This window comes from Chinchilla lanigera, unplaced genomic scaffold (assembly GCF_000276665.1).
Source record: "Chinchilla lanigera isolate Chin_1 unplaced genomic scaffold, ChiLan1.0 scaffold00049, whole genome shotgun sequence".
Taxonomy (NCBI): domain Eukaryota; kingdom Metazoa; phylum Chordata; class Mammalia; order Rodentia; family Chinchillidae; genus Chinchilla; species Chinchilla lanigera.
Window position 1 is genome coordinate 13,113,623 of NW_004955450.1, and position 12,940 is coordinate 13,126,562.

A 12,940-nucleotide genomic window follows, 5' to 3' on the forward strand; every position below is an offset into this window, starting at 1 on the left:
ATTTCTAAGCGAGAGGTGTAGTGGAAACACGTTGTTAAGGGCAGGAAACGCTGCTGTGGTGCCGCTTGTGCCCCTCACGTTTTTACTCATCTGCAGTGGAGTTCGTTGGGGTAGATGGTTGGAGGACTATTTTCTGGGGGTCATTGAGTCAGAGGAAATACTTCAAAGAATTCTGCCACACTGAGGAGCAGTTGAAGAGATAAAAGGAGAAGGTGAGGATGTTGCAGGAACTGGCAAGACTCCCTACACGTCACCTCTGGCTCTGGCCTGGGTGTGTGCTGAAAGCACTCTGAGCCCCGCCCTGTAGTTTTTCTATCCCAGCCCCTCTACACTGATCGGCGTTTTTCTGTGTTCAGTTATCATTACTTACGGTTAGGCATTTTTCTCTGCCGGGCATAAGGCAGCGAGATTGGAAAACTAACACTAGCAAGATCAGAATATTATTTTTCCATTTGCTTTAAATGTTTGTTAAATACTAATCATACTGATACCTCTGTGTTCATTTATATATTGAATATATTCATCGTGTAGATAATATGACTCTTATTGTGGACCTTGGAGTAAAAGCCAAAGAAAACAAATGAGAACGGTTTACCAACTTTATCAGGATGTCTCCTCCTCTTCCTGGTGTTGCTCTGTCTAGTTTTCCCCTCGCGGCCCTGTGTCATGGAGTCACACATTCTCATGTGTGTACATGTGGCCCCCTTGATTCTGGCCAGCAGAACTTCACAACAGCACTGTTCGGGAGAAAATCAAAGATCAAAGTGGGGGTGATCTTTTTGGGCAGGTTTTAGATCGCATTTTCTTGCACAATTAGCATTTATTAAATAATCATTTATTAATATTAATCAACCAACTCATAATATTTATTAGTAATTTCACCATACCTATCATAGCAAAGATACTGGAAACCATTTAACAAGTCATCGATAATAATGTAGTGATACAAAGATTTACTTTACCATTTTTCTGGCCCCTGTTGTGTCTCCAGATGATTCTGCAAGACGAAACATGACCCTGAAGGCCATGATCACAGACCCGGAAGTGGTGTTTGTAGCCAACCTGACCAGGGCTGATGCTCCCGCACTGACAGCCTCCTTTCAGTGTAACCTGTCTCTGTCCGCATCCGGGCTGGAGCAGATGATGGAAGCTTCTGTGAGAGATCTGAAAGTGCTCGCCTGCCCTTTCCTCAGAGAGAAGAGAGGGAAAACCATTACCACAGTAAGAACTGCCTTGGGCCCTGTTCCTGAAGAATGGCAGAGAATGAGTCCTAGAATCTTAGAACCTGAGAGCTCTGCGGGACTTTAGTGATTATTTACCACAGCCTTGGGTTGTGCAGACAAGGATGGCGAGCTCTGAAGGTGTTAACTGACGAGTCCTGACTGCTAGTGACAGAACTAGAGACTACCTCCAGACTAATTTCCTTTTTATTATATTGTCTTCTGTTGACTTTTAGTACAAATCAGTATTTTTTTTAGCTATTTCTTTTGTTCACTATAGTGTACCCAGTGAGAGAAAAAGTAAATAAGCTGGGAGTGAAAAAAACTCACTTGGAGTAATATGACCAAGGGACTTCGGTGTTACTCAAGACTGACTGGTTAATCATCTGGAAACTGTTCATCTACCCTAACCCTTACTGCAGTCATTAGCTCATTTTATAGATACCTCATAAGTGCATTTTACAGAGTGCGTCTTTGAAGAGAAATTTTTGCAAAAAGAAGCACTTTAAACTTCTGATAGTAAATGTCTGTTATTATGTCAGAATTTGGAATGAAGAACTTCATCAGAACTGCTTGAAGTCCTTTAGCAATGTACATGGACTTGTAGTTCAGAAGAACCTTCACAAGAGATTTTTTTTTTTTTTTTTTGGTTTTTCTCCGGTACCGGGAACCGAACTCATGACCTTGCGCTTGCCAGGCAGGCGCTTTTGCCGCTGAGCTAAATCCCCAGCCCCTTCACAAGAGATTCTTAGCTATTTTAATTTGCCCTTTTGCTTTTAGTAGTAGTTTATAATTCAAAATCTCAGTTGAAGTGAAACGTGTGTGTAAATGCGTGTTACATATTAATGAAAACGTGACTTTCCTTTACTTGTCTAGGTCTTACAACCATGCTCTTTATTTATGGAAAAATGTACCTGGGCCTCAGGGAAGCAGAATATCAATATTACGGTTAAGGAATTTATAATTAAGGTTAGTGCCTACTAGATTCTTTGTGTGCAAGTTCTTGAAATAGTGTCTTTTCATCTCTCATAAATCCAGCATTGCTATAAGTCACATATTTGTTAATCAGATTGCTTCCGGGATTAAAATACATTTTCTTAATGTAAATGTTTATTTCTGCTTTCTTTAAAAGACTACTTTTTTTTACTACCTACAAATGGCAGGAGTGGTTTACTCTGTTACATTTGCGTATGAGTGTGTGTGCCTGTTTGTGTGTGTTGGAGGGGAGAGAAGAGATAGGGAGAGAAAGGAAGGATGGAGATGAGGTTACTGTTGTTATATTTGTAATATTGTTAATGTTATTTAATGTATAGTTTGATTTGGCTTGATAAGTATGTGATTATTTAGTTTATAATATATTTATAATAACAAATGGATACTGGAAATAAATTATTAGGGTTTGCTTTTCAAAAGATCTTTTACATTTAAAATATTGAAGAACAGTCTATTCTCCAGTGTCATTCATATTCTTGAAGTACGACTTAATTCCCAGTTACAGTAGGAAGTACAGGATACTTTCTTAAATCTATTTTTCTCCCTTCTGAAAGATGCAAAAATGAAACGGTTGATTCCAGTAATATATAATGTAAATGATGGTAACTTACGTAGGTCAGTGACCAGTGGTGACTGAACTAAGGCTTAAGCTAATTTCATTTGAACCATTTTAAATAACAGTGTGGTTTTTCTCAGTTTAAAACAGTACTGGGTCATGCCAGACATGATGGTGTGTGCCTGTAATTCCAGCACTGAGGAAGGAGGGTTGCCAAGAGTCCGAGGCCAGCCTGGGCTGAGCAAGACCCTATCTCAGAAAACAAACGAGCACAAACAGAAATATGCTGGATAGACTTAGATTGTGTTTTGCTAACGCATTTCCTTTTTTTTTATGATGTAGCGTAATAGATGGGGAGAAAAAGGCTTTTGCATGTGTTTTCTCTGACGTTAGGTTAAGTGTTAAGATGACCTTTCCATTCGTTGTAGGAAACACTTCTGAACTCTTGCTAAATGTAAAAAATACCGTGTGTATACATTGGCACTGGTATGGGCATCGGCAATACACAGTCTTTGCTTTCAAAAAACTTAATGACCCAAGGGGAAAGAAGTAAATCAGTGATTGGAACTTCGAGTGCTGGAGGCAAGCACAGGTGTTGCTGGGAGCACAGACAAGGGGCCTCTGGTTCTGACCCGCACATCAGGGAAGCTGTCTGGAAGTGAGACGTTGTGAACTGAGGGTTGAAAGCTGATGGAGGTTAAATGGAGAAAGGGAAGATGTGCCAGACTAGCCGGCCATGTACACGAAGGCAGGGGTTTGAGGGTGTTCTTGGAGAACTTAGGGGTGATCCCCTCTGGCTGAATATAGCGATGTGGTTGAGTTGTAGGACTGGGAACATTATGTATGGATGACATTAACAATACAAGGAGGAAGGATTCATTGACAGGCAAGTCGGGGAAGCAGTGCATATCACCTCTTCTTTTTGATGATATAATTGTATCTACTTAGTGTATTAGCGAAGTGTAGGGGTTGTGAGACGTTAACAATAAAGAATCCTTTTAACTTACTTAACCCAGTGTTTCTCAAACTTTGGAGCACTCTTGCTGGCTGATTGACTAGGAGCTAGCTCACAAAGAGTTATGTGCACCAAGCTGAGGAGAGTTTGAATTTTATTCTGAAAATTACGGAACTTGGTGAAGATTTTAAGCATAGGAGTGACATGCCCAGAATTAGGTTTAAAGAAATTCTACTGGTGTCAGTGTGGAGGGTGAGATGAAAGAGCGCCGACTGGACATAAGAAGGTACCTTCCGCGGATGGCTGCTGAGCGTCGCTCAGTGGTGTAGAGTGCTTGCCTAGCGATGGCTGGGCCTGGGGTTTGATCCCCAGTACCACAAAAATAAATTGAAAAATAAACAAGGCAGAGATGTCATCAGTGTCAGAACTAAAGTACAGTGAAGGGAGTGAGAAAGTGAGCGAAGACACTATCCAGAGATAATCAGAAGCAGAATTCATAGATCTGGGGTTGAGCCCAGCTGGCTCTGAGTGATTTCAGCCTTCCGCTTTCCACCACATGGAGGCGTTTGTGTGTATCTCTGTTAGATTCTATCTTGGCTTAGTGAACATGGCTGGTTGGAAAGTGAAAAATGTGGTTACAGCTCTGCATTTTTTGTTGACTTTTTGCTCAGTGTGGTTGTTGGGTTCTGACTGTTGCTGTATAACGTTACTTCAGATACTGTGAGCAGGAGTCAGGGTTATGCAGTTAGTAGATATCCTACTTGAATCCACAGTTTCCTGGATAGTAAGTTAAGATTTAATTTGTTACTTTTTAAAAGTTTTAACATGTGTGTTTCAGTTCTTATCTGGGAAAGAATTTTTTCTAAATTTTTCTCTGCTTTGCTTTTTAAAGATTTCACCCATCATTCTGAATACTGTGATGACAATCATGGCTGCTATGTCTCCAAAGACAAAAGAAGATGAATCGAAAGATCCATCTAAGGAAATGGAAAATCTTTGGGGTGTCAAATCTATTGATGATTATAACTCTTGGTTTCTTGGTGTTGACATGGCAACAGAAGCAACAGAAAGTTTCAGAGAGATGGATCATCCCTCGATAGAGGAAAATTGTGCTGTTGCTGTGGAGTCTGTCCAAGTGACTCTAGAATGTGGCCTTGGGCATCGAACTGTGCCTTTATTATTAGCAGAGTCCAAGTTTTCAGGAAATATTAAAAATTGGACTTCCCTATTGGCTGCTACCGCTGACATGACACTGCAGGTATGGAGACACAATTTAGTATTTCTAGGTACAGGTACTTGAAAGTAAAACTGCAGAATTAAGACTCATGTAGGTTTCATTTGTTTGTTCTGTTGTGGTTTGTTTATGCATGGCTGGATTAGATAATATACATGAGTAGATACGTATTCTAACATTTCAGTGTGTGGATGAGTAATTAAGAAGTCTTGTGATAAATAGTTTATGGCAAGAAATTAAGAAAAGAAAAGGAAATACATTCTTTTCATGTACAGTTCTTGTGTCTTGAGTGTGGTTTTGAATGGCTATTGCCATATTGTGTTACTGGATTTTTTTCTACTGGTTATACAATTGCATAATTAAAGTTGAAAGACTGACTATAATTCTGTGCCTTTTCAGGTTCACTATTACAATGAGATCCATGCTGTCTGGGAGCCACTGATTGAGAGAGTGGAGGGGAAGAGACAATGGAATTTAAGGCTTGATGTAAGGACACAGTTCAGTTTCTTTGTATAGAGTGACACTACGCGTACTCATTAATACAGTATTTTTCAGTGTTAGGTAATTGTCAAGATAATTGCCAAGATGTGGTCCAGGACCCCTGGAGGCCTTTTAGGGTATCCATGAGATGTAAAATCTTTTTATATGTACATTCCAGCATTATATAATGTTTTTATTTTATTCCCTTATGAATGTATGATGAAGTTTTCAGGAGACTACATGAATGTGATATTGCAGGAAATTGTAGAGCAGAGATGAGAATTCATCTGTCTTCTCTTAAGCAGGCGCTAAAAATGTTGTTTATTAATGTCCTTCATCTCACTACTTACATTTTAAAAATATTTTTCAGTAAAATATTATTTATATTAACATATAACTTATTTTTAGATAGTAAAGTTTTTCTGTTTTCATTTGTAATGTAATACATATTGGTATATAAATGAAGCTTACATAAAGGAAGCTCTTTGAGATAGTGATTTTTAAGGGTAAGACTAACTCTTTCTTACCGTCTTTTCGTGGTGTTTTTGCAAGTGCTTCACAAGCCTGGGTACCAGAGCACAGTGCTCTGGAGGACCGGGTGTGCGTTCCCCTCAGCAGACGGTCCCAGAGCATCTCTCTGGGCGGCCTCACGGAGTTGTTGCACATTGATGCTGACAAAAAAGATTCTTTGTTTAAAGGGGAGAAGTCACTTAACTTGTGTCCCATGTCCTCTGAATAAAATAGAACTAATATTTCTGGCCTCCGTCTCTGGCATAAGGAGGCTAACCAAAAATGGTTTACATGGCAATACTACTACAACAAAACCATGAATTTGATACTGTGGTAGATCAAATCTGATAGCTAGCCGAAAGCTTATGATATTACTGACTTATAAATGTTACTGGTAAAAAGTAGAAGACAAGAAACTGTCATTGCCAGACAGTACCTCCAATAAGGCCTGATGTAGACTTTAGGATTATCTTTAATCACTAACCAGCTCGGGCTGGGGATTTAGCTCAGTGGCACAGTGCCTGCCTGGCAAGCACCAGGTCGTGAGTTCGATTCCTGGTACTGGGAAAAAAAAAATTGCTATATCAACTCATAATTACTAGCTAGGCAATACTGAACAACTAGGTAGGCTTTGGGGTGGGAGCTGCACAGGGAACAGCTACCGTGGCTGACTGAGTGCTTTGCTGGCACAATTGAAAGCATTTTCTCCAGAGCGGGCTGTGCACCGAGAGGTCGCTTATCTGCACTAAGCAAGGGGAAGCGCTATTTCTGAAATGATGCTTTTGAGGAGCCTTACTATAAAGCAACCAGTTTAGGAGAATTCAATGCTATTGACTGTTTTAAATTCATTATTAACTGGTTGATAAATTTTTATGTTATTTTTCTTCATAGGTAAAGAAGAACCCAATCCAAGATAAAAGTTTGATACCAGGAGATGATTTTATTCCTGAACCCAAAATGGCAGTTTATATTTCTTCAGCAGATACAATGAATATAACAATATCTAAAACTTGTCTTAATGTTTTCAGCAATTTAGCAAAGGTATGTTTGGCTCTTACTTAGAATATTTCAAGTAGAATTTAAGAATGAAATGTATACATATTTTTGTTATAAAAATTAGTTTCAAAAATGTAGAGTTACAGTAAAGTGTATGAAAGAAATACACACTTTGCAAATATTCATGATGGTGTTATGTTCTTTTTCAGGGTTTTTCAGAGGGTACTGCTTCTACTTTTGACTATTCTTTAAAAGACAGGGCTCCATTTACGGTCAAAAATTCTGTAGGCGTTCCCATTACGGTGCAGCCCGATCGTAACCTCAGAGTACTGGGCTCCCCAGAGAAAAGTGATGTTTATGGCATAGACGCCGGTCAGAATTTGGAATTGGAATATGCCAGCCTGGAGCCTTCCTCTCAAGGGAAGCTGTCCATACTGAGCCGTCAGGAGAGCTCCTTCTTCACTCTTACCTTCGGTATGCTTGCTTCCACTTTAGGAGCATCTCAGAAATTATTAGGGGCTTATTTTTGATAAAATATGGAAAAATATTTTGTTACATACATATTGGGAAGAAACACTTCTAAAGACTTGGATTAAATAGTTGTTACTTGTTTCCTGTTTTCTTCTAAACTTGGAAAGATTAAGCCTGACTAAGAGGTACCTTATAAAAAAAAGTACAACTGGGATATTTCCACACTTAACTAATACATTACATAGTGTGCTTCAGAATGATGGAAGTTCAGGAAGGAGAGAAAAAAATGATAGAAGTCCCAAAATACTGAGAGTTATTATTACTATTACAAAGAAGATAGTTGCTATATATAGTTGAGATTAGTAAGAAATGCGTTGCATTTTGTTTTCATATATTTAAACTGACTACCTCAAATTGTCTTGGGTCAAAAATTTTATTTCAGTAATCTTTTTTTCCTTTTAGCAATTGTTTTTCTCTCTTTTTTAAATTCTGTATTTTAAAAAAGCATTTTATTGTGACTATTTCCAATCATGAGGAGAAAAATGCTCTTATTTGTATTTTGACAGGGTAATTGTTCTGAAATAGAGAAGTATTGGTAAGCAAGTATTTAGAATTGTTTTCACTTTACTCTGCCTTAGTCCCACATGGATATACGGAAGTGGCCAGCGTCCCTGTGGCCAGACCTGGGCGGCGGTTGTACAACGTGCGGAATCCCAGTGCCAATTACTCTGACTCAGTCTTGGTGCAGATCGATGCCACCGAAGGGAATAAAGTCGTCACCCTCCGCTCTCCTCTGCAGGTACTTCTTTCGTGAGGTGTATACCAGTCAGTCCTCAGTTTAACTCGTTTCAGAATATAGTAACATGTCATTACATCAGCGAACTGATGGAATTTCTAGTCGCTAATTTGCTTTTGTAATATTCCTTATTTTAAGTGTGTTATAAACATTTTTAAATTTAAAGCCCATTTTAGTGTCTCTTCTGTTTAAAATTAATAAAGTTTTTTTGCGTATTTAAGAATCGATGAAAATTGTAATTATAGTTGGCAGTCAAATAGGATAACATCCATTCTCTTTGCATGTCACTTGGGGTTGTATTTTTTGAGCATGTAACAAGGACTGTTAAAATGAACTATTCTGAAAAAATTTTAGCATCTTAGTCTCTAAACATTTCCTTTTCTACTGATAAGGCTTTACCAAATACTTTTCTTTTTCTGGATATTATTTTAGGTTTCAGTATATGATCAGCAAAAGAACCATTTCTTCCTATTGTATAAGATAAACAGTGAAATGATGCAAAATTTTGGGCAGTTTTATCTCCTAGTTTGTTACTGAATCTAATATGTGTCATACTGTGGTCAAGAAAAGAGAGTTACACTGTTTTTCTCATACTCTTGCTGTCCTTTTTTGTTTAACCATGTGATACATTGATCGATGATTGTAATGGAGAAAATGTGGTTAAAATCTTCAAACAATAATACTATTTGGGTGATAGTTTCACAGACTAAAATAAACATCAGCATGAAATATGCAGATTACATAAATATCTGAATTTTTAACTTTGAAACTGCTACCTAAAGTTCAGTCTTAATACATATACAGCCTTTAAATATCGTAAAGTTTTCAGTTGCTTAGGGAAATACCTTCCAATATTGGGTTTGAAACATTTTAGATATAAAAGTAATTGTGGACAGCTAATGACTTTCCTTTTACTTATGTTTATAAAAGTAATTGTATGTGTTTTTGTCCAATAGATTAAAAACCACTTCTCTGTTGCATTTATTATCTATAAATTTGTTAAGAATGTTAAGCTATTGGAGCGCATTGGAATAGTCAGACCTGAAGAGGAGTTCCACGTCCCTTTAGATTCATATAGGTAGGTACTGCTTTCTGTATACTAACTTCTAAAAAATTCACAGTATGTATTTTTACCTTTGTGAGTTGGAGATCAGTGATCTGAAAAATATAACTTCATATAATTATCTAAAAATATATAAAAACCATTGTAAAGACAAAGTTTATTCTGTAGAAAAAAATTTATATTATTGAATTTATGAAATGAAAACTACTTTTTTGATGGTTTAGACTTATCTGAAATCTGTGTTTATTAGATTGTCTTTATATTTGAAACGAAAATGTTTTTAAGTCACTCTTGTTTGCAGAGGTGTTTATTTTTCCCCTGAACGTTCTTCTGTGAGTTAGCTGTGAGACTTTGTTCATGTTCCCTAACCTTTGCTAGCTGTTGTTTCCTCACCTGTAAAGTGAGAGTAATCATTACCTCTTTCGTAGAGTTACCCAAAAGTGCTAAGGAGGTTCTTTCTCCTGTCTTCACAGTCAGGTCTTTTTCCCATCCTCGGTTTGTTTTCCTGCAGATGTCAGTTGTTTATTCAGCCAGCTGGAGGCTTAGAGCATCAGTACAAAGAGTCTACCACCTACATCCCCTGGAAGGAGGAGCTGCACAGGAGCCGGGATGTGAGGGGCAGGCTGCAGTGTCCGTCCGTGCAGCTCAGCTTCCTGCCGCTCATTGTGAACACGGTGGCTGTGCCTGACGAGTTAAGCCACATCAGCGCACATGGGGAAGACTGGAACCCGGCGTACATCATTCACCTTTACCCTTCTCTCACGCTGCGGAATCTTCTCCCGTATTCTCTAAGATACTTACTTGAGGTACATCTCCTGCTTTTGGTTTGGATTTCAGTGTTGCATAAAGTGAATTCTAGTTTGTTTTATGGTATTTTTAGTTGAAGTCAGTGTTTTATATAGCATTCTTGTAATGTTTCAATAATGTTAATGAAAGCAAGACTTGAAATAGCATCTGCTTTGTGTCAGGCAGTTCTGTATGTGACATGTTTAATCCTTCTATAGTAGGTATTATTAATGAACCCTCTTTACTGATGAGGAAACTGAGTCTTGAAGGGGTTAAGCAGCTGGCCTGGATCTCAGCTAGTCCGTGGGAGAGATGGGATTTACACCTACCTGGTTTGGCTACTTGGTCTCTACCACTTTTCTCTGTTGCATCTGCCATAAATTTAAGAGCTGTTATTATTTCTTTATGAATTTAAATAAAATTTCATTATTTACAAGGGAGAAAGGAATCTAATGAGAATAGTTCACCTTAAAATTTTATTTATTTTGTTCTGTTTTGTTTTTTGGTTTTTTTTCTGGTACCGGGAATTGAACTCACAACCTTGCGCTTGCCAGGCAGGCGCTGTGCCGCTGAGCTAAATCCCTAGCCCCAAAATTTTATTTATTTATATATGAATAAATGAGTCAACATCTCACTTTGTACTGCAGGCTGGCCTTAAGTTCACTATGTAGTCAGGCTGGCCTCAAACCCGCAGTGATCCTCCTGCCTCAGCCTCCCAAGTGCTGGGATTGCATTAAGTTTTTATTCTAAAGTTAATATTTTGATTGTTTATTTCAAGGTTTCTATTAAAAATAAAAAAGAATTACTGTTATAGGGGTAATAACATTTTGTAGCAGTGGCATATGCAAATATTTTAACATTTCTATGTGCTGTGTTATTTTAAGATGCAAAAGTCTTAGAAACTCTTTGGAACAGAAGGGCTAGGAGTATAGCTGTGTGGTAGAGACTTTGCTTATTAGCACGTGTGAGGCCTTGGGTTCAGTCCCCAGCATGGTACAAAAAAGAAAAAAAAAAGACATTGTATTCTATGTTATTATTTTCCTTTATCCAACCATGAGCTATTTCTCAGTTGTGCAGATAAAAATTAATTAAATCAACTAGTGGAGTAACAAAAGATTAGTTTATAGATGTAGGTAGAGTAAAAAACAAAGAAGGTTCTAGTCAGGGAGCCTGATGTAGATACGGCTGTTACGCACTGTAAAAGTGACTCACCTTGCTGAGAGAGCTTGTTCGGGCAGCCGGCTGCCGTCACTGTCCTCACTCCCTCACGGGGGCCCGTAGGCGGTGTGCAAGCAGCAGAGGACGCTAAGACCTGGCTGTAAGTGGCTCATCTCACGACACTGTAGTGGACAGCAGCCAGGGTCCCTGAATGAATCCAGCCTTTGATTCTTGGCACAGATAGTTTGTTCTCACAGCTTCTGGCTGTTGGCCTGTTAATGGCCAAAGGCAGTTCCTGCCCTTGTGGCTGTGGTGTGTGTTTTCTCTTTAGGCCTTAGTAATTGCTGGCATTCATAAAGTAGAAGCACGGCACTGCATGGAAAACTTGGCAGTTAACCTGCCTCTCGTAGGTTATTTAGCATCTGCGTAAAATACATTTGTATTTCAAAGGTTTTGCCAAACAGATTTGGTTTGTGTGTGTGTTTAGGGCACGGCAGATGCTCATGAGCTAGCAGAAGGCAGTGCAGCGGACGTCCTGCATTCCCGAATCAGTGGAGAAGTCATGGAGTTAGTCCTGGTCAAGTACATGGGCAGAGAGTGGACTGGACATTTCCGCATATGTGATACGCTTCCCGAATTCTTTCTTGTGTGCTTTTCTTCCAACTCCAAAGAAGTAATGACGGTGGACCTGTCGGTACACGTCAGGCGAGTTGGCAGCCGAATGGTGCTGTCTGTCTTTAGTCCCTATTGGTTAATCAACAAGACTTCCCGGATTCTCCAGTATCGTTCAGAAGACATTCATATAAAGCACCCAGCTGACTTCAGGGACATCATTTTATTCTCTTTCAAGAAGAAGAATATTTTTAGTAAAAATAAGGTATGTTTTTATTCTTAGAGCCAGTTAAAATAGGTGACTTTCTAATCTGGAAACTTGGGAAATTCAAACCAAGCTTACCTGTTTGCCCAGTGCCCCGGTATGAATGAAGTGCAAGGAGACTTTCGGGAACGCAAAGTGAGGCCCTTCTGAACTAACCACAGCAGGGTCTGAGGCAGATCATTCTTTCTCCAGTGCCTGTAGAATTGCTTCTGTTCTTAAAGTTGTGTCAGATCAGACAGACTTTGTTTCGTATAATTGACCAGTGGTGATACGGTATATCTGAAGATGCTTATGTTAGCTGACCCTCCTGTGCATGATGCAGAAGCCAGGCCTTTGAGAAGCCTGATGCTCAAGCCTGGTCTTTTGTGTCCTGGTCTGTCCTTTCTTCTTCAGGTTGACTTTGCCTTTCCTTGTGCATGCACACTTGATCACATGCTGCCTGTAGACTTTGGTGTATGCTTCACCCTCTGCCTGGACGACCACTTCCCTACTCTTCCCTTGTTTTCCTCCTCTTTTCCTGCTCCCTGCTGTTGTTTAGCGTTCTGCTCAGGCCTGGTACGTGTAAAGATTTTCTGTTCATTTAAAATGAGTCTAGATACCCCATTCTTGTCCTCTTAGGAGTAGTGGCCCTCAAATTTTATTTATGGTAGAATCACCTAAAGGCCTTTAAAGCTGTTGCTGTCTTTGTCCCTCCTGAGTTTGACTCAGTAGGTCTGGATGGGGCCTGGGAATCTGCACCTAACAGGCATGCCAGTGGTCTGGAGACCGCTTTGACAATCACTGTCCTAAAGTGTTGACTAACGCGATATTGTGAGTACCGGTTTATGTGTCTGATTAGCCTTGAG

General features: G+C 39.2%; 1 protein-coding gene across 1 annotated transcript in view; it reads left to right on the forward strand.

The window, feature by feature from the left end:
• Nucleotides 1-12,940, forward strand: part of Vps13c (vacuolar protein sorting 13 homolog C (S. cerevisiae)) — a gene marked incomplete at its 5' end in the record, with an annotated part of 161,865 nt that overhangs the window by 96,690 nt on the left and 52,235 nt on the right. Inside the window, 10 exon segments of the mRNA XM_013518933.1 lie at nt 992-1,221; nt 2,097-2,189; nt 4,617-4,982; nt 5,358-5,444; nt 6,840-6,989; nt 7,154-7,418; nt 8,054-8,214; nt 9,168-9,289; nt 9,786-10,080; nt 11,706-12,095. Of these exon segments, the coding sequence (XP_013374387.1) occupies nt 992-1,221; nt 2,097-2,189; nt 4,617-4,982; nt 5,358-5,444; nt 6,840-6,989; nt 7,154-7,418; nt 8,054-8,214; nt 9,168-9,289; nt 9,786-10,080; nt 11,706-12,095 (2,159 nt within the window).